The 23,606-nt window shown below is 49.1% G+C and overlaps 9 protein-coding genes across 9 annotated transcripts; 3 read left to right on the top strand and 6 right to left on the bottom strand.

The window, feature by feature from the left end:
- Positions 1 to 701: 701 nt before the first annotated feature.
- Positions 702 to 1,272, bottom strand: VTP21DRAFT_9546 (uncharacterized protein; the record flags this gene model as incomplete). Its single annotated transcript, XM_069400514.1, has 2 exons — positions 702 to 994; positions 1,125 to 1,272. 2 exons carry the CDS (start codon positions 1,270 to 1,272, stop codon positions 702 to 704), a joined length of 441 nt encoding a protein of 146 aa, XP_069254433.1.
- Positions 1,273 to 2,064: 792 nt separating this feature from the next.
- VTP21DRAFT_9547 (uncharacterized protein) lies at positions 2,065 to 3,207 on the bottom strand (the record flags this gene model as incomplete). The annotated part of the gene is made up of 5 exons (XM_069400515.1): positions 2,065 to 2,239; positions 2,323 to 2,572; positions 2,641 to 2,964; positions 3,029 to 3,137; positions 3,205 to 3,207. 5 exons carry the CDS (start codon positions 3,205 to 3,207, stop codon positions 2,065 to 2,067), a joined length of 861 nt encoding a protein of 286 aa, XP_069254434.1.
- A 222-nt stretch (positions 3,208 to 3,429) lies between these two features.
- On the top strand, positions 3,430 to 5,941 carry VTP21DRAFT_9548 (uncharacterized protein; the record flags this gene model as incomplete). Its single annotated transcript, XM_069400516.1, has 7 exons — positions 3,430 to 3,597; positions 3,758 to 3,859; positions 3,923 to 3,992; positions 4,052 to 4,121; positions 4,195 to 4,285; positions 4,362 to 5,012; positions 5,078 to 5,941. 7 exons carry the CDS (start codon positions 3,430 to 3,432, stop codon positions 5,939 to 5,941), a joined length of 2,016 nt encoding a protein of 671 aa, XP_069254435.1.
- A 491-nt stretch (positions 5,942 to 6,432) lies between these two features.
- On the bottom strand, positions 6,433 to 7,917 carry VTP21DRAFT_9549 (uncharacterized protein; the record flags this gene model as incomplete). Its single annotated transcript, XM_069400517.1, has 1 exon — positions 6,433 to 7,917. One exon carries the CDS (start codon positions 7,915 to 7,917, stop codon positions 6,433 to 6,435), a length of 1,485 nt encoding a protein of 494 aa, XP_069254436.1.
- A 2,030-nt stretch (positions 7,918 to 9,947) lies between these two features.
- VTP21DRAFT_9550 (uncharacterized protein) lies at positions 9,948 to 11,492 on the bottom strand (the record flags this gene model as incomplete). Its single annotated transcript, XM_069400519.1, has 2 exons — positions 9,948 to 11,021; positions 11,094 to 11,492. The coding sequence occupies 2 exons, from the start codon at positions 11,490 to 11,492 to the stop codon at positions 9,948 to 9,950; spliced, it is 1,473 nt and encodes a 490-aa protein (XP_069254437.1).
- A 1,496-nt stretch (positions 11,493 to 12,988) lies between these two features.
- VTP21DRAFT_9551 (uncharacterized protein) lies at positions 12,989 to 15,635 on the top strand (the record flags this gene model as incomplete). The annotated part of the gene is made up of 4 exons (XM_069400520.1): positions 12,989 to 13,474; positions 13,540 to 13,909; positions 13,980 to 14,359; positions 14,433 to 15,635. 4 exons carry the CDS (start codon positions 12,989 to 12,991, stop codon positions 15,633 to 15,635), a joined length of 2,439 nt encoding a protein of 812 aa, XP_069254438.1.
- Positions 15,636 to 15,950: 315 nt separating this feature from the next.
- VTP21DRAFT_9552 (uncharacterized protein) lies at positions 15,951 to 18,846 on the bottom strand (the record flags this gene model as incomplete). Its single annotated transcript, XM_069400521.1, has 5 exons — positions 15,951 to 17,399; positions 17,470 to 17,849; positions 17,930 to 18,083; positions 18,183 to 18,317; positions 18,376 to 18,846. 5 exons carry the CDS (start codon positions 18,844 to 18,846, stop codon positions 15,951 to 15,953), a joined length of 2,589 nt encoding a protein of 862 aa, XP_069254439.1.
- A 397-nt stretch (positions 18,847 to 19,243) lies between these two features.
- Positions 19,244 to 21,040, bottom strand: VTP21DRAFT_9553 (uncharacterized protein; the record flags this gene model as incomplete). The annotated part of the gene is made up of 6 exons (XM_069400522.1): positions 19,244 to 19,269; positions 19,340 to 20,225; positions 20,292 to 20,605; positions 20,661 to 20,724; positions 20,808 to 20,851; positions 20,935 to 21,040. 6 exons carry the CDS (start codon positions 21,038 to 21,040, stop codon positions 19,244 to 19,246), a joined length of 1,440 nt encoding a protein of 479 aa, XP_069254440.1.
- Positions 21,041 to 21,549: 509 nt separating this feature from the next.
- Positions 21,550 to 23,571, top strand: VTP21DRAFT_9554 (uncharacterized protein; the record flags this gene model as incomplete). Its single annotated transcript, XM_069400523.1, has 7 exons — positions 21,550 to 21,786; positions 21,841 to 22,254; positions 22,318 to 22,386; positions 22,484 to 22,889; positions 22,953 to 23,058; positions 23,118 to 23,343; positions 23,479 to 23,571. 7 exons carry the CDS (start codon positions 21,550 to 21,552, stop codon positions 23,569 to 23,571), a joined length of 1,551 nt encoding a protein of 516 aa, XP_069254441.1.
- Positions 23,572 to 23,606: the final 35 nt, after the last annotated feature.

The following is a 23,606-nucleotide window of genomic DNA, read 5'->3' on the forward strand; positions in this document are numbered from 1 at the left end:
GTGAACAACCCCTGTGTAATAAAATAAATATACCAGTATTCTGTGTCCAAATATCAAGGGTCCAGTCCCAGACCAGACTGCTTGCATCCAAAATATAGAGAAAAAGCCATTCATCGGCTTATGCTTTGGCGGCAAGGAAAGGCGCAAGCTATGGGTTTGCCGACACCCATTGGACCTGATAGAACCCTTTTAATTGGGCGATGACTGTTGTTTTGAAGCTCTTGCCTCACCCCCATCATCTGCTCGGTGACTAAAAATGCCGTTCCCTGGTAGCCCTATCCGTAATGTTTGGGCGCCTAACCAAGTGAGGGTAGGTTAATCTGCTGACCGACTCCCACATTATTCAGCTGCTGCTTAAATTCATCGCGTAGCGCAGATTTAAATTTTCCACTACTAAGCTTGCGGACCAAGATAGATGGTAAGTCTACGGGTCCATCTCTGGAGTTGTACTTCACTCAGATATCTAGACGGGCTGTCTTTGTAACGGACTTTTCCTCTGGTGTTAAACAAAACAATAAAGTACGTAAGTGATATGTAGAGGCATTTAATAGAGGACAAATACAAAAAAGAAAATTTATGTACGGAAGTCCGTCGCGAAAGTAATACAAATGTGGGCATTACTGACCAGTAGTACCTGGTGGAAGGACGGAAGATGAATGAGTCGACAAATAAACACAAAGAGAATGTTAGGAAGTGAGCAATTAGTAAAAGAGATCATAGTGGCGATGATAACGATGCAGCAATGCCATTGCGGACACGAGCATAAACAGCGTTAAAAACATACCAGGAGTAATCCAGTTAATCAAGCGAATGAAGCGCCGATTATATGCCAACTTATACTCATGTAGTTTTTGAAAGTTTAGAAAAGTTAAAACAGTTGATATTTTGGAACTGTCCTCCGTGAGGTGGGCGGAGAGAATTCCCATTTCGTCGTCGGTCAATTGTAGCGCTCTGAGCTGGTCAAGCAGCTCGATTAAATGTTGCTGTAGTTTGCCTGAAATTTGAGAAAGACTTAGTACATTGTATAATTAATGTGCAAAACTGACTGCTGTCGTCAGATTGTGCGTATTAAATCCAAATCTATCACATTAAGAACCTTTATCAGTCTTTTTTTTTTCTTTTACTTCTTTCATCTAAGGCACTAGAAATTTGTCCTGTTGTCGAAATTGTACGTGATTTTGAGGGATCATCGGTCACGTAGAATAATAAAGGCAATGTCAGGATCGTCGTCTGAAGACACGACCATATAATTGTTTTTGTTCGCAAAGTCATACCGAGGGATTTAATATATCTCTCAAAAGAGAGTTTCCGCAAAAGGATCAGTCAGAATCAGAAATATTGAAATATGATTATTAAAATTTGATTGGTCAAACATTTAAGATATAAATCTTTAGTATTATAGCAAAAACTTTGAGAGCTGATAACCCTTCAAATATCCGTTCTAGAGCTCTCGTATGCAATCGAGGTTTGCATTAGCATTTGAAGGTAGGGGGAAACCTCAAAGATTCTGCTCGCTAGCATAGTGAACCTATTTCCTTTGAGATTATCAACCGTTGGTCCCGAACTCCTATTCTATGCCAGGAATTTCTCCCCAAAATACAGCCCCTCGTGTACAAAATTATGTACATAAACCTTCAAAGAAATGCAGAGACAGGTATTGGGGTGAATTCTTCGACAAGGAAGATAAGATGCCAAGGAACCGTCATGAAAGCGATCGCTTGGAAATTTGGCTTTGATCCAGGAGTACTCTGTGGTAAGTAAGAGAGTATCCGAGGGTTTCCCCGGAGTGGGGAGGACCATCGGTCCCATAGGCTGCTTTTTCACTTGCTTGTATATATCTCTGTTCTTCATGTTTTCAACCTTCAGCATTATCCTCTTTCCATTTATATTAACTTGCATACTATTTCGCTTGATTGCTACAGCTGAGAGTAACCTCGGAAAATAGGTTATTCCTAGCTTAAGCAGTCTATGACCCCAATCCTGTACTAGTTTTCAATCAAATGAAGGATTAATGTGTATATTTTGAACAAGAAAACAAAAAGAAAAATGCACAAAATAACAAATCTACAACTGCACGCGCTTCTTTGCCGTCCGCTGGTATGGCCGCAGCACCCATTCCGTGTCTGCCTCAACAATATCCACGGTTCCAAGTTTAATTTCGTAGAGCCGCATTTCGAAGCGCGGCCCCACTTCTGCAAGCTGCACCTCCTTGTTGTTGACCTTGTAGAAAACGTGATGTCTATGTTATTGGGCCGAGAGAATCCATTAGCCACCTCCGTCGAAAAAAAGAAACGAATTCAACCAAAAGAAAAAGAGATATACCGGAAAGAGATGAAGTCGTTCTCGTTGGCAAATGTCATGACTCTTTTGCTGTCCTCCTTAGGGACGGGGAATAAGTATTTTAGGATATTGGTGACACGTTGCCCTAGTTTTGAGTTGAAGTTGTTGAAAATCAGGTGTGGGTAGGCTTCGGAAACGGTTCCCGCGTTTTCAATGTCATGGCGAAGAACAACGTTGTTAAGGGAGAAGAAGGCGGTGGGGCCGTAGGGAAAATGCGAGATGATAAGGCCGTCTACGCAAATGGGGAAAGAGCATTAAGGGGGAGTTGGGGAACAATAATGACAGAGATAGAGTAATTACCGGGAACACCTCGGTGCTCGTGCAGGATAATCAAGTCTGTGACCTCATTGGCACGACATGCGTCAACAATCTCCTTCATCACATGGTTACCTCGATTGATTCTCTGAGAATTTGGGATACAGAGGCGCATCTCTTTGGCAAACTGTTGTAATCTACTGCTAGGATCACGCGATGTGGTAATTAGAACTTTCGGGTCAAATACGCCTGCCCGTGCGTATTCATCATCTATATGCGTGGTTGGCTCAGTCTGGGCCTCATCGAAATGCATATCTTTGCGAAGGGCATCGCTCTCATTGCGGAGCTCCGTGGGAATGGGTTTACCCTCTAAAAGATTGGGCAGTTTATATGAGATAGAGTCGGGGAATAATGTAAGCAAATGGCGACTTACGTGCTAGGGCTTCCTTGATTTTCTGCTTTCGTTCATAGATCTGCCGCTCCTGGCTCTCTAGTGATTTACGGTAGAGGTATTCTCGGCGTAATCTTGTTTGTCTCCGAAGCTTGATAGATTGAAAATGAGTAAATAAACAATAACATAGCCTGGACCTGAATTCCACTTCTACTTACCATCTTTTTTTATTTGATTTAAGGTGGACTTGAGGTAGTGTTGGAGATCGGCTAATCTCTATATGAATTTTCATAGGGCGTGAGACTGCGTCTTAACCGTATGTAAACACCATGACTGTTAATCCGGTGACGTCGTTTATGGGATTGGGATTTATTTTTTTTTTCCAAGGTTTTTTTTTTCACTTTGATCCTAACACTTGGTTGATCCACAGATCATCCTAGATCATGGACACCCATGAATCCCTCTCGACCGATGCATCAAGCACCCTGAGCACGGAAATCATCCGAGCTCTTGCTGTAGATGCTTTGGCCGCAAATGAAGCTTATCAACAAGAATTGCAACAGAGGGCATTTCAACTCGATAGAACCATCACGCGGATAACACGGTTAAAAGTGAGTATGAGTGCATGAAACATGCCATTAATTAATCTCTTTTCCGTGGCTCTCATGTGTTGAAAAAAAAAACATGGAGTTTTTTTAATGGTTTTAATATTTCAAATGCCAATTTATTAACACTTTTTTTCTATTTTGCCACCATTTATTGACGCAATAGGAAAACCTTTTGAAACTCATTGAGCAAGAGAAACTGTCCAATAAGCATGCAAGAGCATCGACGACCAAACTTCATCCTTATTTTATCGACAAAAGTGGAGATGTAAGCTTTTCTTTTGATTTTCTTCTGCATGAAACTCTAAACCATATGCTCTATACATTATAGAGACCTTCCGAGAACTCGGATATTCCTTTCTCGAAAATGACCCAGCAGTTATACTTTAATCATCGCAAATGTAGGTCCATTCCTCGGTCCATGCTTATATAGAATGCTAAAGTTGCCATTTGAATATAGGGACCGACAAGGAGCGGGAGGCCCTTGCACATGCGGTGAGGGCAGCAAACAAGAAGCTCCTCTTAGACAGGCAAGACATTACCTCAGACTCGTTCATCCTTATCAATCTCCATTATAGCTGATTTTATTATATGTTCTTTTAGCGGGAAGCCCCACGATATGGTTAGCAAGGTGTCTCCAAAACAACTAGAGATGAATACCACGAATTTGCCGTGGCCCGATATTGCCAAAGAGGTATGCACTTCTTCTTGCTACGTTGAAAGGATGCAAAAGTATGAACCCAATTCTCTTTTTGTTAATTTTTCCACAGGTTAAAACGCGGTCTTCCATCGAATGTCTAATCCAGTGGGTCGTTCACGACCACCCTATGATCAATAAGACCGAGTGGACCGTGGGCGAGTGCGAGCGTCTACGTTCGGTGGTGGAACGGCATGGGGGCCGCGACTGGGGGCGCATCGCAGTGGAGCTTGGAACCAACCGGACCGCTTCCCAGTGCTTCCAACAGTGGCAAGCTCGTATGAATAAAGAGCTTGCGCGTAAGAACTGGACGGAGGAAGAGGATAAGATTCTTCGAGAAGCGGTGGCCACGTTTGGAGAGCGAAACTGGCAACAGGTGGCGCTAGTGCTAGATGGTCGTACGGGACAGCAATGCCTGCATCGATGGTTGAAATCACTCAGTCCCGGAAGGCGGCGTGGGAGATGGTCGCCTGAGGAGGATGCGATGTTGAGGCATGCCGTGGAGGTGTATGGGTCTGGAAACTGGATCCAGATCCAGCAGCATGTTCCGGGGCGGACGGATGTCCAATGCCGTGAACGATGGATGAACGTGCTTCATCCCGATGTTAATTTGGGTCCGTGGACCGCGGAGGAAGACGAGAAATTACAGGCGGCAGTGGCCAAGTACGGCACGGGAAAGTGGTCGCTGATTGCTAGTGAGGTCCCTAATCGAACAGACAATCAGGTAACGAATCTGGCTTTATTTTGTCCAGGTCGTTTACATATGTCCCTAATTTGATTTTTTAATAGTGTCTTCGACGTCATAAGTATCTCAGAAGGCTTGCCCACCCCGAGGAGGCACCCCCCCGACGTCGTGCGGGCCGGCGGCCAAAACGCCCCCGGGAGGAAAATGAAGGCGTCAATGGGGAGAGGGGACTCAGTGAAAAACCGCAGGGAGAGAAAAGAAAACGAGGACGACCCCGTAGAAAGCTACCAGAACCAGAGAATCTTCAACAGGCATCTCCCGTGGAGGGTGCTGGCGGTTTGGAGCCACCACCGGCCGCATTAACGCCTGAGGATTCAAACCCATCTCCTCGGGAAAATTCTGTTCCAAGTGAGACCGTTAATCTTTCCGCAGCCCATCCAGCACAGGCAATGGAAGAAGTGCCACCTTCTCCTGCGCAAACTCCTGATCATCAGCAAGCCACGGAAAGCCCATTGCCCTCCATGGCTTCTACCTATCCCTCCAACTACTCAGAAATCGCCGCATCGAATCCCAATCTCGATGACAATCACTCTCTTTCAGTCCCGCCGTCGGCTTGTGTAGAGGAAGAGGAGGTATGTGAGGGCGAGGATTCGATCGCAAAACGGGTTCGTTCGTCCCCGCGTAGGTTAAGGCGAAATAGCACAATCGGAACCAACGACCATCCTTCGAATATAAAGTCATTTGGGGCCTCCCTTATGATTGTCAATGAGGATGTCTCTGCCAGCGATGAATTCACCGTCGGCGGCCCAGAAATAGAGGGAGGAGAGGAGGAGGATAATCTGCAGCAAACAGAACCGATTGCGAGACGATTACGGCGTAGGCAGGCCACATCCAATAGCTCACCTACAAAGAATTCTATGGACAACCCGGAGGATCCCTTGCCTGGACAATCCCAGTCCATAAGCTGACATGCTTTCTCTTGAAAGCTGCTGTTGAAATGGACTATGTATACCCACTTACCCCCCCCCCCCTCTATCACGCTCACGAACCACTATTTCTTTCAAGTTTGCATTTTTTTACACTTAGCACTTGTCTCGTTTTTATTTATTAAAAATGGTGGGTTAAGTCTTTAAACCAAGTCAAGGGTGAGAAAATGTGTATGGAAGGGAAAAAGAAGTCATGGACCAAAATAAAAACACCAAAAAAATATCAGTTACATAGAGAAGGGAGACGACATAGGAAGAAAAGATTAATAGGCGAAAAAAAAAATTAAAAGAGAGAAACATGAGACACATAGAATCATCCCTATACATAGGTGCAAAGGGTTATTCGTTGAAAAAAAAAACAACGATTAACATTGAAATTAAAAATATAGATATCCATAAGAGAAAAAAATATATATATTTATTTATTTAAACAAAAGAACAAAACAAACCAACCAAAGAGAATAAATCAGATTTCATTTTTGGACTATACGTAGCTGAGGAAGCATGACGTTTTCAAACCACCTTCGCTCCTCCTCCGTGATGGCCCACTCCTTCCTCTTCCCCTCCCCATTTTCGGTAGCGGTGGGGCGACTCCAGCCCAGGTCGCGCAAGAATTTCTCCTCTCGTTCCAACGACTCCGACATGGGAAGGTCGGAAAGGGTTACTAGGGAAGACGTCAGCGAGCCATGTTGAAGATGGGCGGAGGCGGAGCTATCCGCAGGGAGTGGCTGAGGGGGAGAAGCAGAGGAGGAGCCGTGAATCGGGATAGGCTCGGTCACCGTGGCCGAGAGTGGTATGGGGTCGTCATTCCGATCATCCTCCTCCGCCACTTCGGCAGACCTATCCTCCAAGAGCTGGTTCTCGGAACCGCTCCTCCTCTCGTCCATAACCAATTCCGTACCCAATGGGACGGGATCCAGCCCAATATCCTCATTTTCCACTGCTTCCCCCTCCTCCCTTTCTACAGCTGCAGAACTTCCTCGCGCAATCGTCGCCCAGGCTACCCCATTGACAAACCCACTTCGTTCTGGAATCTGAGTAGTCACAGTCTTTTCCTTGCTCAGTGTCCTCAAAAGACCCAGCCGCGGTTTACCTCCTACCGCATCCACCTTGCCAGCGGCACTCGATGCTGAATGATCTTGCTGCTCAAGGGAGGGCATTGTCATTCGTCGCTGCGCGGATTGAAGCGCTGGCTTGCGTTGCAGGGAATGACTACTGGTGAAGCTAATCGGTCGGAGAGAACCGCCATTAGGGGGTCGAGGAGACGTGATCCCTCCCTTCGGCCGGGGCTTTGAACTTTCCATCGCCACGGTTGCTTTGGTGCTCCCACCCTTGATCTTGGGCACGAGGGACTTGAGCCGCTCGATCTGAGACTCGTAACTTACCGTATCCGTAGGGAGGGGCTCCAGGGTGCTGGGCGGAGGGGTCACATTGTCCGTAGCCTGGGAAGGAGGAGAAAAGAGCCTCTTCTTTGTCGTATCGTGCGCCCATTTATTCTTTGGCTGTGGCGGAGGCGGGTCAGCTCTGCAAGCAGGTTGGTGGCTCAGGATGGGGAATTGAGATTCGAAGCCCTTCACCTTCTCCGGGCGTCGGGGCCCATCGAGACTTTGCGCCTTTATGCTCTGTGAACTTGAAGCTACTCTCCACGAGCTAACTCCATTCTGCTCAGGTTCATTCTCCACCTTCCCTCTCTCACTCGAACCGGATTCTACATTGCTTGCTAGTGGGCGCTCGGCCTCCTCCAGAGCACTCTTTCTTGCCTTCCTCCCCTCCGGATCCGCCCCGACCGTTCCTAAACCCCGCTGATATCCACCTACACTCGAAAACGCGGTACCACCATTGGAGAACGAGTTGTCTTTCTGCAACCAGCTCGGGGCGAAGACAAGGGTCGACTTAGATAGGCCATTAGAGGTAGGTCGATCAGTAGCAACCGGAATACGTTTTGCAGAGGGTGTCATGACCGGTGTTTATGCTAGCACGCGCGTCGTAAGCACGCCGACGCATTTATCAGCTCGTCGGAAATAATAGAGTGAGAATTCGCGGGACGTGATATGGGATAAGCTTTTCGTATGCGAACAGTTCAGGCAGTGGATGAGGGAGGTTAAGAGTGGAGAGCAGAGGTGTTCAAGCTACGAAGCCGATCTTGGGATGAGGGGAGCACAATGAAAATAAGCGACTACAAAATTCCGAGAGAAAAAGGAGCAATGGATGAAGGCGATCTATATACAAGGGGTGGAGCAGGGAGAGAAGGAAATGGAGAGTATGAAATTGGAAGATCCAAAATATATGAACGAGGAATATCCAATATCAAAAAAGAATAGGTGTGATCAACCAGAAAAGAGATCTAGTTTTGGTGTCTAGCAATGAGCTAAATCGCCTACGAGATTAAGCCAATAAAATAAATGCAGAGGAGGGTTGGGGGGGGGGGGGAAGGGGGTTGCTACAAGAAAAACCAAAGAGAGAGAATACAGCAGCTATAGGCTTGCTTATACGCCGTTAAGAGACAAATGGATGTTGGATCAAAGGACAAGAATGGGCAAGGATAATGGCAACAAGAAATTAGCCCACGGACGACACTGATTCTAGCGGCTGGGAAACGATTAACAGAAGTTGGAGGAGAGTTAGGGATCGATTTTTGTAGTATTGAATTATATTTCCGGTCCGAATTTTGATAGGTGACTTTTCTTCGTGGTCACATTCTCATCTGAGACTTGGTGTCGGAGTGTGCATTCAGAAATCGTGTGGAGCATAAGGAGGGTGAGAGCAAAAGCATCGAGTTAAATCACGCAGCCGGACCCTGTAGCGTCAACACTTCTCTCAGCCTCCCCCTCCTCCTCCTCCTCCTACTACTACTGCCAGTGCGCGGAGCTATCATATTGCCAGATCCGATCACTAATGCTGCTCTGGCCTTGTATTTTTGTTTTTATAGCCTACATCCTGCTGAATTTGTGATACCAGCTGCAGGCTCCAAAGGGATCTTTTTTCACATCTTAATCTTATCGACGGTTATCCTTGAGCATCTGTAGGCTATCCTGATGCGCTCAATACAATATAATTTTTGCGTGTATTCACACTTATCCCAAGTGCATTTTTCCTGCGCTGCTGCGATGTGTCAATGAGGCTTTCGCTCTTGGGTAGATAGCATGCAATATGCCAATAGCTAGCTTGGACCAACGGCCATAGCTGACATAGAATCAATGCATCACTATGATACAGCTCGTTAGATTGACTTGGCAAAAATAGCCCCAAGTCCTATTTTCAGCGGTGGTATGAAACGTATTTTCGCTCTATTCACCATCCTTCCTCCCAAAACCTACTAGTATTTTCTTGGCAAAGATGGTCATTTGCAGCTGGAAATAGCGCGGAATGGCCAATGGTTTTACGGCCAAGCGGATTCATTTGCATTTGAATTCGGACTATTGAGTCTCCGAGCCCACTTGAACTCAGAGGATGGATTAGGCCATTCGATCCTAGAGTGAAAAGTGGGCGAAAGAAAGGGATTGTCGGTCAACGGACGATTTTGAAAGACAATCTTCTTTAGATGACGCTTGGATTCGGGTGCTTACTCTCTCTCTCTCCACCGCATCCTATCGTGTTAAGCGTTGCATAAGGTGAATCGGCATTTTATTTCATGCAGTGTTGCTTCAATCGGGATGCACGCATGTTTTTGTGTGGCTTTCGCCATTCCAAAGCATGTGGTAAACTAAATACTTTCATTCTTAAGAAAAGGTTAAAGAGTGAACGATGCTGTCGAAACAAGAAAGAGAGATTTAGAAGGGGGAAAGTAAAAAGAGAAGAGTAAAGAAAAATTTTAAACAAGGAAAAATAATCAAATACAGAAAGAGAAAAAAAAAAAAGAAAAAGAATAACAATATTTATAATAATAAAGTGTTAACACAAAGAAAAAAAAACTAAAAGAGAAAAAAGTTGGAAAGAGAAGAAAGAAAAGAAAAAAAATTAAAGCAAAATAATAGAGCTAATTACGAAATCATTTTGAAGTCGGACGTCGTCTGGGCAGCATCACCTCCTCAAACCACCTTCGCTCCTCCTCCGTTATCATCCACTCCTTCCTCTTCTGCTCATCTTCACCCGTTGGTCGACGCCACCCAAGTTGACGAAGAAAGCTTTCCTCACGTTCAAGCGACTCTGACAAGGGCAAGTCGGATAGGGAGACGACGGAAGATGCGATCGAGTGCCGCTTACTTGAGTTCTGGGTCGAGATGGATGGCGGCTTCATGGCTGAGGATGCTGACGAGGAAACTTCCTCCGCTGAAGGCTGGATGAGACTCGCATTGCGGATGGGAACCGGTTCCGCCCTGGTATTGGAAGGGGGAGTTTGGACTCGCTCAACCGGACTGCTATCTTCTTCTTCTTCCTCCTCGCTTTCAACCCCCGGTTCTACCTGCTCTTCACCGGCGGACAGCTCCTCGCTTAACGGATCAGGCCCCGAAAACAATTCGTCGTCATCGAATGGCGCATGTGCTTCCTCCGCAGCGGATGCTCCTTTAGCTATGGTTGCCCAAGCCACGCCGTTCGCCAACGGCTTCCGCTCCGTTGGGGCCGCAGGGGTGGGCGCCAACTTGCTCTTGTTGAGCGTGCGCAAAAGCCCTAAGCGCGGCTTGTTCCCCTCTGCGCCGTTGGAGGGTGAGTTGTCGGCGGCTAGGCTCGAGCGATTCTCCATCACAAAGGGCATCGTGGTTCTTCGCTGCATGGAGGGGAGAGTTGGCTTACGCTGAGAGGAAAAGCCGTTGGGGAGACTGGTCAGGCGTGTCCCATTTCCGCCCCCTTGGCGCAACCCCGGGGGCTCGTTTTTCAGTCGCGCTTTGGCGGCATCCGATCCCGCCGACATGGACTTGGTTCCAGCCGCCTTGACCTTGGGCACCAGCGACTTCAGCCGTTCGATCTGAGATTCGTAGCGCGAGACATTCTCGGGGGGAGGCAAGCTGACCTCAGGGGCGGCGGAAGGGGATACAGTAAGAACCTTCTTTTTGACGGATCCATTGGCCCACGCGTGTTTTGATACGGGAGGGTCGGGCTTCGTGGAAAGCTGACTCAGCGTTGGCTAAAAGAGAGAAGGATAGATGTCAGTCTAGCGATCCAGTCGCTCAGAACTAAGAGAAAGAAGGAAGCTTACAAATTGCGTCTCAAACGTTTTCACCGGCTTGCCCCTGGTTCCCCCTAGTCCCTCGTGTTTGTTTTCTAGTCCAAGCGTTTGAACCCCACCATTAATCCCGTTGATTTTGTCATTTCCGCCCTTGGATCCTAGCTCGGTGTTCTCATTGGCCTTAGTCCCAGCAGCATTCAGCTTTCCCCTCTCGCTCCTTTTGGCACTGGCCGCTGAGAATGCAGTCGAGGAGAGGGCCAAGGAAGGGTTTAAGCCTGCTGAAGGGGAGGATTTGCTGTGCACTCCCGTGAGCCAGCTAGGGGCGAAGACCAGAGTGGATGAATGTCTAGAGCTGAATGTACTATTGGGGTTGGAGCCGGAGGGTGTTGAGGTGGAATCTATGGGCGTTCGTCTTGCTAGAGGCGTCATGCTTTTCCGAGCGAGGGAAAACGCGTCGCTGGCACACGCACCATTCAACTCAGAAGTAGGTCGATCACCCTTTTAGCGATGATGTTAAATAGAAAGGGGAGGGGAGAGGGGGGGAGGAGGATAGAGTCCAACGACAGGAAGAATAGAGATGATGAGGTTGAGAGGTCGGGTAGCAGAAATGTCGTAAAGGAAGTGATCTAGCGATCGCAATTAGAACAAAATAATTAAGTAGGCTATACGGCGAGAAGGCGAACTTAGAGATTGAGCTGATGAAAAATAGAGCGGGATGTAAAATCGTTCGATCAAGATTTGAATCGATGAGGGATAGAAAGGCCAAGATTATCGATTAAAGCGCATGCAAGTAGATGTAGATCGGGGAAGACGATTGGAGGAAAATGGAGATGGGCCAGGAGGAGAAGGGGAGAAGGAGGAGAAAAGAGTCGGAGCAGCAAGGCTAAGGGAGTCAGACAACACAGCGTTGAGCGCAGGGTAATTTAGGATATCGTTGGAAATCGCAAACAAACAAAACGAAAAACAAGCAGAGATGCGAGGCCAACTGAAATCGCAGCCTTCCACGGAGAATCGGTCCTTCCTCTTCCTACCAGGGCGGTGCCTGCTGATTGGCTGGCGGCCTAGGCCTGTGATGGGAGAACCGCAGCGGAGCCCAATAGGTAGACAGGAGGCCAATCTCTATATGAATCAAAAACTCAGCTCTGAATGGAGGACCGCAGGGAGCTGATGCCATGCCATCCTCCGCATTGCTATCGGCATCCGCAAGGCATCCCGGGACGAGACAGTCTCTGACTCCAGCAAGGCATGCGCGTCAGGCTTGTCGCTCCTCTGCTCATCCCTGATTGACGGCCTTGGGATTCAACTGCAATCTTCATAAGTATACTGATAGCTTGCTCCATAGAGTGTATATCGTCTTGAATTGCATTCTTCTCAAAACCATTTTGCGAGCCTAATCCACTCAATCCTTTGAAATTGCATTACTATTGGATAGAATGGTCTTCATTTTCAGAGGGCTTAGAGCAGCCCTTTGCTTCTCATTAACGATCCTCTACACACCGTTTGAATCTCCGGGCTGTCACCTATTTTCCGCGAGCTGGTTACAAGGCTGCGGCCCGTACCGAGGTCGCGCACTCAGACTAGTCACCCTCACCGTGGAAGCCCCCTCCATATAGCACTAAATATGGATGGGCACCGATCGGGTTCAGGAACTAGGATCAATGCCCTGCACCGCATTTGTTTTTGGATAAAATTTGGGTCAGAGCGCTTCCCCTTCTTTTTAGGGTCTAATGAATGATCGAATTCGGCTCCAATCCATTCTTGTCCTCTTCTCCTTCTTACGCTCCTTCCGTGCCCATCCATAGTATAGCCTCTATCCATGTCATGCTAGTCGTGAACATACCATCCTGACTCCTGTCATTGTATTTGTCACTTATGGTGTATAAGCTTTGTACATCCCCTCTTGTTTAATCCTCCTAAATTTGATCATGCTCGCTATTTCAAAATTCCTTGGTTTCCTCCTACTATTTATCACCCCCTTTGCTCTCGCCGCAAAGCGCGATTTCATCCATCGGCATTACTACGCAATCGAGCTTCATCCCTCTGCTGATGCAGTGCCCACCGAGGTTGCCGATCTACTGCAAGCTCGCTGGGAGGGTCCGATTGGCGAGCTCGAATACCATCACTTGTTTAGTGCGGAGAGAGGTACGCCGGATGGAGAAGCTACGGTGGAAATGTTAAGGAAGCGGAGAGAAGGCCTGGAGAAGCGGCAATCCGAGTTAATCGATGCCGTAGTATGGGTTAGAAATCAGCCGCCAAGGCAGCTGGTGAGGCGTGCTCCAGTGCCCGTGGAGCAATCGGAAAAAACAGAGCTAGAAAAACGAAAGAAGCGACCAGGCGAATATCCAGTGTTGGCCAGCGTTTTAAGGGAGCTCGATATAAAGGACCCAGGATTTTCGAACCAATGGCACTTGGTATTAGAGAGGCCCTTTTTGTGTGTGTGTTGTGAAAAAGATTAACAAAGAGCCCTTTCCGCCAGTTTAACGAAGCCGATCCTGGAAACGACATTAACGTGACCACCCTTTGGAAGCAAGGAATACGCGGAAACGGCAGTGTGGTGGCCATCTTGGACGACGGGCTCGACATGGACAGCGAAGATCTCAGCAGAAATTTCGTAGGCTCGAGTCGTGTTGGTCGAGTCTCTTTCTTCTCCACTAACTTGGCTTTATTTTGCTCTTTCTTTATATGCTCCAAGTTTGCACCCGGTTCCTACGATTTCAATGATCAAGCCATTCTTCCAAAGCCTCAGCTCTTTGATGACACCCATGGTACGCGTTGTGCAGGAGAGATTGCTGCAGTCAAAAACACGGTTTGTGGGATCGGGGTCGCGTACGAAGCCAAAATCGCTGGTAATCATAGTGGGAAATGGGGTATAAGTGGAAGATGGCTAAACATGGAGGTTGTGTTTGTCCCCCATAGGTATCCGCATTCTCTCCGGTGAAATTACCGAGGCAGACGAGGCGGCCGCCCTCAATTTTGCCTTCCAATACAACCACATCTATTCTTGCAGCTGGGGCCCTCCGGACAATGGGGAGGCTGTCGAGGCTCCCCAAGGCCTCGTACGCAGGGCCATCATGAATGGAATCGAGAAAGGTCGGGCTGGAAAGGGCTCCATCTACGTCTTCGCCTCGGGTAATGGCGGAGGATTCGACGATAACTGTAACTTCGACGGATACACCAACAGCATCTACACGGTGACGGTTGGAGCCATTGACCATTTAAACGCCCACCCGTACTACTCCGAAAAATGCTCCGCTCAGCTGGCGGTCACCTACAGCAGTGGGAGCGGTAGCTACATCGTAAGGCCCAGATCGACTTAGTGGGTTCATTCTCCTGAAACGGGCTCACCGCTTTTTTTATTTTTCTATTCAGTATACCACCGACGTCGAAGACCTCACCTACAATCGCTGCACGTCCCGTCATGGGGGTACCTCTGCGGCAGCGCCCATCGCCTCCGGCATTTTTGCTCTTGTGCTCTCGCTTCGTCCCGACTTGTCTTGGCGAGACATCCAGCATCTCTGCGTTCAAACCGCGGTCCCGATTTCGCTGGAGGATGACGACTGGGAGGAAACTGCGGCTGGCCGCATGTTCAACCACAAGTACGGCTACGGGAAACTGGATGCTGGGCGGATGGTGGAGGCGGCCCGCGGTTGGCAAACGGTAGAGCCGCAGGTGAGAGTGAAGATGAAAACCGTCATGGTGGACACCGAGTTGCCCCAGGATGAGGTCGGGCTCACAAGCGTCCTACGGGTCAATCCGGAGAACGTGGTCACGCTCAAGCGGCTGGAACATGTGGTGGTCACGGTGAACTTGGAGCACGAGCGACGCGGGGATGTCGAGATCTATCTGATAAGCCCCAACGGGGTCACCTCGCAGTTGGCGGCGCGCCGGCGTTTCGACACAAGTTCCGAGGGGCTGGTGGATTGGTCGTTTATGAGCGTGAAGCACTGGGAGGAGGATCCGGTGGGGGTCTGGGCCCTCCGAGTCGTGGACCGATACAATCCGGAGTCGAGTGGCCGGTTCATTGACTGGAGGCTGATCTTCTACGGAGAAGGGCTGGGCGAGGAGGCGATGCCGACCCTGCCCCTCTCCTCGGATCCAGAGCCGGGGGCAGAGGTGGGGGGAAATGCCACCGATCTGATGCATCCACCCGAGAATCCAGCTGCGGCTCCACCCACCACCAGCCTTGCTCCTATCCCCACCCACTTCACCAATGGCTCGAACACACCGCTCACCGCCTCCCCCATCGACCCAGGGCCGGCACTTCCAACTCCTCTGGAAGCATCGGTCGCCGATCACCCCAAGTCTCTTGCCGGTCATTTCCCGTACTTGGCGTTGGGTGCCGCGTTGGTGCTCGCCGCCTTGGCCATCTACTCCCTCGTCAAGCGCTGGAGATCGTCGACCCCGCCGGTAGGCGAGCAGGTGGAGCAGAGCAGCTCACGTGATTCCTATGAATTCGCCGCCTTGGAGAGCGAAACGGATGTGGAAGAGGTCAGCGACCGGGAGGAGGAGGCGGGCGACCCTGGGCTGGCCGAAAAGGAGAGGCTGCGCGTCAGCTTTAGCGATGGAGAATAGCCGTCTTATTTTTTTTTTGTTGTATACACATAGTATTGAGAATCTGTTTTTTTTTTTCTTTTGTATTATAAATATTATGAAGAGACAGAGTTCCTAATGAACAGGGGAGCGAAGCAGATTATGGTACTGGTTTTTTTTTTGGCCTCGGAAAGAAATAAGAAGAAATGGCGGAAGAAATCCAAAACAAAAGACATGCTGTTTCACCCATACCTAGGAAACCTCGAGTGTCGTCCACATCAAAACACAATATATAGAAGAAAAAAAAATATAACGTATATGTATATCCAATGCAATCAAGCTGAAATAATCAACCCCTTAATCCCGTCCCTGAAACCCTTCCTCCATGCTGTCGTTGTCGCCCTCTCTTTCCCTTCTCTCTTCCTCCTCCTCCACTTCTTCTTCCTCTTCGTCGTCGTCTAGTACGCCCTCGTGATCAAATACCACCTCCCCGCCTGTACCGTTCATTCTACCCCGCTTCTCATATCCATTCATCTCCCTGTCCACATCCTCGTCGTTGTCATCATCGCTATCACCAAAGGCATCGTAGAGCTCCCTCTCCTCCTCCTCCTCTCGCTTATCCCGCAAGGGTCTGCGAGCCTCCCGGTCGTCCTGTTGATCCACAAGGACGGAGAACTCGTAGTTGTCACGTGCTCCGCCCTTTTTACGCTCTTGCCACCACTGGCGCCCGTAGTATACAAAGCCCACCACCACTCCGGCAAACAAGGCACCCGTGATGATATAGAGAATGGCGCGGCTGGTTGCGCTGGCACCATAGGCGTCGATATAGGGATTAGAGGTGGAGCTTTCCTGGGCCTCGGCGGCAAGAGTGGAAGCAGTAGTGGCGAGAGAGGTGGAGGGGGAAGCGGTCTGACTGAGGGTATCGTGAGAGGCTGGAGTGGGTGATTGGTCAGGGGTCTGTGGGGTTGTGGGAGTGGGGGAAGCGGAGGTGGTAGTGGTGGCGGCGGCAGCAGCGGTGGAGGAGGTAGTGGGGGGTCCTACTGTGGGTTCATCGCTAGGAGCGACCGGGATAACATCCAGCGATGGGCTTGCGGAGGGCTGCACCGGGGTGCTGGCGTTTGGACTCTGTTCTCCGAAGAACGAAATCCGCCAGTCGACGAGCTTGCCACTGTGATGCGGGTTGTATTGGTCCACTATTTTTAGCGACCATTTCCCAACTGGGTTCTCCTCCCAGTGTTTCACCGTCATGAACGTCCAGTTCTTGAGGCCTTCGCTGCTCGTGTCCCATCGGCGCCTGGTGGCTAGCTGAGATGACACGCCCGCGGGGCTGATCAGATACACTTCGATATCCCCGCGTCGCTGGTGTTCCACATTCACCGTTACGGTGACGTGCTCCAACCGTCCAAGCTGCGCCTTCTTGACCTCCTCCTCGGTGACCTCGACGCCGGTCATCAGCCCCACCTCGTTTTCCGGGATCGCCATGTCCACCTCCATCACTGGTTTTTCTAGCTGGACGTTTGGCCCCACATTTTTAAACGTTTTCGCCGCTTCGACAATGCGGCCGGCATCCACCTTACCATACCCGAATTTGTGGTTGAAGAGCCGCCCCGCCGCAGTCTTCTCCCAGTCATCCTCGTCAAGCGATATCGGCACGGCCGTTTGCACAAGTAGGTGTTGCACATCCCGCCACGTGAGATCGGGACGTTCCGACAGCACCAAGGCTAGCACGCCGGCAGCCAAAGGGGCTGCCGCGGACGTACCTCCATGTCGGTCGGAACACATCTTTTTTCCAACATCGGACGTATACTAAACAAAAGGAATCCTAGGGATTAGCAAAATCCAAGCCAATGTCAACGAGGGAGGCGCCGGCACTCACAATATAGCTCCCACTACCGCTACTGTAGGTAACCGCTAACTGGGCCGCGCATTTTTCTGAATAATACGGGTGATTGTTCATTCGGTCGATGGCTCCAATCGTGATGGTATAGCGGCTGTTGGTGTACCCATCGAAGTTGCAGTTGTCAAAGAACCCTCCACCATTCCCTGAAGCGAACACGAAAATGTTGCCCTTTCCCCCACGCCCTTTCTCAATTCCGTTGACCATAGCTTTGAGGACCATGCCCTGCGGCGCCTCCACCGCCTCTCCGTTATCTGGGGGACCCCAACTGCAGGAGTAGATGTGGTTTTCCTGATATCCGTAATTAAGTGCTAGTGCTTCATCGGCATCTGTGATGTCTCCGGACAGGATACGAATACCTGCACCATTATAAACAAAAAAATAAATACAGCACATTAGAGGTTGAATTGCTCCACCAACATATCGGGGCTAGTCCTACCGGCCACTTTAGCCTTGAAGGCAACCCCCACTCCACACACGTCGTTCTTGACCGCTGCGATTTCTCCTGCACAGCGTGTGCCGTGAAGATCGTCTATTAGCCGGGGCTGTGGGAGTTTAGTGTGATCGTTGAAGTCGAAGGAACCAGGCTCAAACTTATATGGTAGGGAATATGAGTTAATATAGTTGGGTATGGATGCGGTGGAGGAGATTCCATTAGCAGAACAGAGCCCGGATCATGGGCACAAACTTACAAAGTTGTCTTTCAGGTCATCACTATACATGTCCAGTCCATCATCCACGATGGCGACCACAACATTGGCTCCAAAATTGCCACCTCTCCAAGCTCCAGTAACATTGATGTCGTTTCCTGGCTCTAGCTCATTAATCTAACATCATGTCAAGAGTTAGTTTAATTCCATTCAGCATTTTGTTTGTAGGCCATACCAGATGCCACTGTTCTCCAAACCCGGGGTCCGCAATTCCTAGTTCAGCCGCCACGGCCGCTACACCAGGCCGATCTCCCGGTTTCTTCCGCTTCTCTAGCTGGTTCCGTTGGCATGTTTGCAAATCCATCTCAACCGGGAGGGGGGGAATCGGACCCCGCTTGTGTCTTCGTCTTGGAATTTGCTTTTCAAACCATAATACGCCGATATCCTCCCTCTTCTTCGACATCTCAAATTCCCTCTCCTTGGAAATGCTGTAGAGATGGTGGTTCTCCAGCTCACCAATCTGGCCCTCCCATGCTAGCCCAAGAGAACGGGCGACCTTGGCGGGGGATGCATCGGGATGGAGCTCGAGTGCATAGTAGTCGCGTTGTTGGTAGTCACGCTTCTGGAGGGCCCGAGGATACAATGATGCGGAACTGGGGGGGAGAAGCGCAAGAAGCACGATACTGATGAGGCGAAGCGCTTTCATCACAATGGTGGTTTAAGTATGTTGAGGGGGGGGGGGTGGCGAAGAACGGACTGGATGGGCTGATCCAGTTAGATAAAGAATGAGAACTGACGGGATGAAATCCAAAGGAAAGAACAAGAGATCAGTCAATCTATAGATCTTTTTTATTTCTCTCAAATCAACCAAATAAGATAATGTCTGCCTCTACTGAATGGGGATGCTCTGGGTTGCACTGGAGCCAGAAAAATATAATTTGCCTACAGAAATGTTCTGCGGCGCAGCATTCCTTTTTTTATGGTAATCCTTGTTTCTCAAAAATGTTAAATTTTTGTATTAATCCCTCGAGAGGGGAAAAGACTTCTGTACAAATTTATCTAAAGGCTATTTTTTCTTTGGTTTCACCGACGTGAAAGCGTATTTACTCCAAGATCTCCGTGATGACACCTAGTAAAATGGTTGGGTTGAGTTTTAGCCACAGTGCAAATGGAGTCCCACCTCTACATAAGCGACTTACCAGTTCCGACGGTCTTGCCTCCTTCACGGATAGTGAAGCGCATACCGGGCTCCATGGCCATATCGTGCACCAGCTCGCACTCCATCTGCACATTATCGCCGGGCATGATCATCTTCTCTTCAGCCCCCTCGGTGCCCTTGGGGTGGCGCAGGGTCACGGTGACATCGGAGGTGCGGAAGAACATTTGGGGCCGGTAGTTCTCGAAGAAGGGGGTGTGGCGGCCGCCCTCCTCCTTGTTCAAAATGTAGAGCTGAGCATGGAATTTCTTGTGCGATTTGAGCGTACCCGGGGCACAGAGCACCATTCCGCGGCGGATCTGCTCACGCTTGATACCGCGCAAGAGGGCGCCCATGTTATCTCCTGCCTCCCCACGATCCAACTCCTTGTGGAACATCTCAATGCCGGTGAGGGTGGTGCGGATATTGGCCCCCATGCCGACAATTTCCAACTCGTTCCCCTTGGAGATGGTACCGCGCTCGACACGGCCAGTCGCGACGGTTCCACGACCAGGGATGGAGAAAACGTCTTCCACGGGCATGAGGAAGGGCTTGTCAAGGTCGCGTTGCGGGGTAGGGATATGTGCGTCGACAGCCTCCATCAGCTTATAGATGGCCTGCTCACCGATCTCCGGGTTCTTGCCCTCGAGTGCGCAAAGGGCGGAGCCTTGAATGATGGGGGTTTCCTCTCCGTTGAAGCCATACTGGGTCAGGAGGTCGCGCATTTCCATCTCGACCAGCTCAAGCATCTCTGGGTCGTCGACGGCGTCCACCTTGTTGATGAAAACAACCAGGTTTTGGATACCCACTTGCTTGGCGAGAAGCAAGTGCTCACGCGTCTGAGGCATCTGGCCGTCGGTGGCCGACACGACGATGATAGCACCGTCCATCTAGCAGAAAATTCAAGGAGATAAGCAGCGTGGCAATGGCTGAAAAAAGTGTCCCTCTCTAATCACCTGAGCGGCACCCGTAATCATGTTCTTAATGTAATCCGCATGCCCAGGGCAATCCACGTGAGCATAGTGGCGAGCGTCCGTTTCGTATTCGACGTGTGCAGTAGCAATGGTGATTCCACGAGCCTTCTCCTCGGGTGCCTTGTCAATCTGGCTATAGTCCAAGAACTCGGCCTGACCACGGGCAGCAAGGGTCTTGGTGATAGCGGCGGTGAGAGTGGTCTTTCCGTGATCTACGTGACCAATTGTGCCGATGTTAATATGAGGTTTGCTGCGGTTGAACTTGCCACCCGATTCAGATGCCATGTTGCGGATACCTAAAGTAGGCAGGATTAGCGGGACGAGCATAAAAAACCAAGACTGCAGACCCACCATAGCGATAGAACATGGAGCGGGAGGCATAGCACGCGTTGTGTCCTCTCAGGAGGGTGGCAGCCTGAATAAACATTGAATACCAAATCAGGACCCAATATACTTCGTATTCACATGGGGAACCTGCAGTGCATTGGCATCACTTACCGCTTTGCTGGCAGACGATACCGAAGGAAGGGCAGACACAAAGACTTTCCAGAGAGAAATGATAAATTCGGGTTAATCTCCAATCGGGAAGGATAATGGGGAAACCCATTCAATTGGGTAGACCTACATCCACGCGAAACAGTGGCTACGCATCGGCCCTTTGTGGCATTATACGCAGCATTCCGCAACGCTGGGGCTGCCGATTTCGCAACTGTTGTACGTAATGCAAACATTACTCGCACGTGTTATGGTAATCTAAAAAAGACTGTGAAATGAGCGAGGCAAAAATTCAAGGGGTGGGTGGTAATTGTAAACAAGTCAAATTCGGACGAGGGTGGGGTGGCTTGGTGTCCACAGGAGGGTTTTTGGGAAATTGGGTCGAGGCGACCTTCGTTCTCCAGCGAAAATAAAGCTTGGCACACTTGATCAAACGGTCTCCTAAGGTTTACAATAAGCTTACCCTCTTTTCTAAACGTGTTGAAAAGAGCACATCCCCCCCACCAGCAGATGCTAGTATACTGATATTGCATAAGTTCTAAACTGTTTAGACACTCCACTTTGACTGCCCTTGATATATTATTTCATTAAATCAAAAGTATGGATCTTTATACCTATAATTTGTCTTGTCCAATTAGAGTTTCGGATGCACTTAAAAGGTATCCATTCTAAATAACCGAAGCTCGAATATAAAATGTTAGAAAGGCTCCCTCCCCCCCTCAGTGTACAACTTAAGTAGCCCAGCATGCAACACGGTAGCTATGTTAGAGAGAATTTCAACAAATATCATCGGATGGAATTTCGTCCTGACATTTCCCATCTCTCGGAAAACCATGTTGCTGCCTTGAAGATACTTGTGCGCCTGGGAGCTCTGATGGAGAAGTTTTTGCTACGGCAAGTATGGAGCGAGAATGAGGCATTGTTAAAGAAATTGCAGGAAAGGAATGACCAAGACGAACTAGCCTATTTTAAGTTTCACATGGTCTGTAGCGGCAAGGCCTGAAGTGGGCATTGAATCCGACTAATGTGTCATTAGGGACCATGGGAGATATCCCCGGAGGTTAAAGCGTGGAGGGACGATGTTCCGCCCAGCCCTCCCAAGGGTGCCAATTTCTATCCTGAAGACATGACCACAGAGGAATTTGACACCTGGGTAGCCACTCTCACCGAGGAGGAGCGAAGAAAAGCCAAAGGCCCTTTCCATGTCATCAGGCGTGGAGCCGATGGTAGGCTGCTTGCTGTCTCTTACGCAGAAGCATATGCCGATATCCTTGGCCCCGCCTCTAACTTGCTTGAGGAGGCTGCTGAGTTGATAGAGGATGCTTCTCTAAAAACTTTCCTGCGGAAGCTGGCGGCTGCTTTCCTGAATAACGATTTCCATTCTGCCGAAATAGCAGGAATGAAGGTGTCGCCCCAGGCGCCGTTCGAGATTAATTGCATTCCCAAATCGGTGAGTCAGCTTCCGGGTGTCTACCACTAATTTGCAATGGTTAACTTGCAGATCAACGGATAGCCTTATTTAGACCGTTTATATGGCACAAAAGGTGTCATTTCATTTAGCGTACTAGTGAATGATCTTGAGGTAACAAGATCACTCAAAAAATATGTAAGCTGCCAGCAAATCGTGGAAAAATTTCTTCCCATTCCGGACGCGTACAAAAATCCTCGCCCGATAAAAGCTAAATGTTATGGCGGCGAATATGCTCGTGTATAAGGGTAACATCTTCAATTTATTCCTCCTATTGAACGGGGCACTGGATAGTAAACGTCTTTTTGAAAAAGATTCTTCCATGTGCGTTGCATATCATGAAGAGCCTCATGAACAGGCCGACGAGAATTTGCCGTCTCGTCTCGTACTGATTAAAAACTGCCTGGAGGCCGCCTTTGACAAGCTTGCCAAGGTGGCCGAGGTCATCCTTGTGGCAGAGCAGAGCAGCTTATTGAAATTCCTCGCCTACTTCCTGTTCGTGCTAATGCACGAGGTGGGTCACGCTAATGGACCTCAATATATTGCTGGTAGCGCACGGGTGAAGATTGCAGAGAAGCTTAGAGATCTTCATACCTCGCTTGATGAAGCAAAAGCAGGTAGGTATCTTGTTAAAAATGGACAAGTGGCTAGGAAATTGAACGTTGAGAGGTTATGATTAGATGTGTCTGGCATGTTTGGAGTCAAGGTGCTGATCCAACAAGGTGTTATCACTGAAGCAAGCTACGAGGAAATGACCATCGCTTATACCGTCTGCATTATCACTAGGTATATTCACTCTTACTCACTCGCCACGCCGGCTGACTCTGACAACCCTTTTTGTATAGCACTCTACTTGGGCCTGACTTTGCCCGTGGACTGGGTGCCATCATTGAGTTGAATTATCACATGCAGCACGACGCAATTATCTGGGATAGCGGGGCCAAGCGCTTTTCCATCCATTTCGAAAGGCTCTCCCACTCAGTTGAAAGCTTGGTGCGAGATCTGATGACTATGCAAGCAGAAGGGGATTTAGAGGCCGCGCGAGCCTTTGTCTCTAAATATGGTGCCAAAGTAGCTCCTCTAGAGCAGGAAATGGAAATGATAAAAAAAAACTGCAAAGAAATTTGGCCCGTTTTTCCCCTGGAGACGGAGCTGCTTCATGGATGAAACATCCACCCCGCTCTCTTTTTAATACTCTATTTGTAGGATATTATTATTATTGGAATTTATTCTTATGTAAAGGACCCAACTGTCCAGGGCCTGAATAAATATGAGCCCTATGTCCTGGATGTGCTCTGACAGTTTAAAAAACCAAAATATAGAGTAACCCACAA

Source organism: Calcarisporiella thermophila (genome assembly GCF_041956535.1).
Source record: "Calcarisporiella thermophila strain CBS 279.70 unplaced genomic scaffold VTP21scaffold_5, whole genome shotgun sequence".
Lineage (NCBI taxonomy): Eukaryota > Fungi > Calcarisporiellomycota > Calcarisporiellomycetes > Calcarisporiellales > Calcarisporiellaceae > Calcarisporiella > Calcarisporiella thermophila.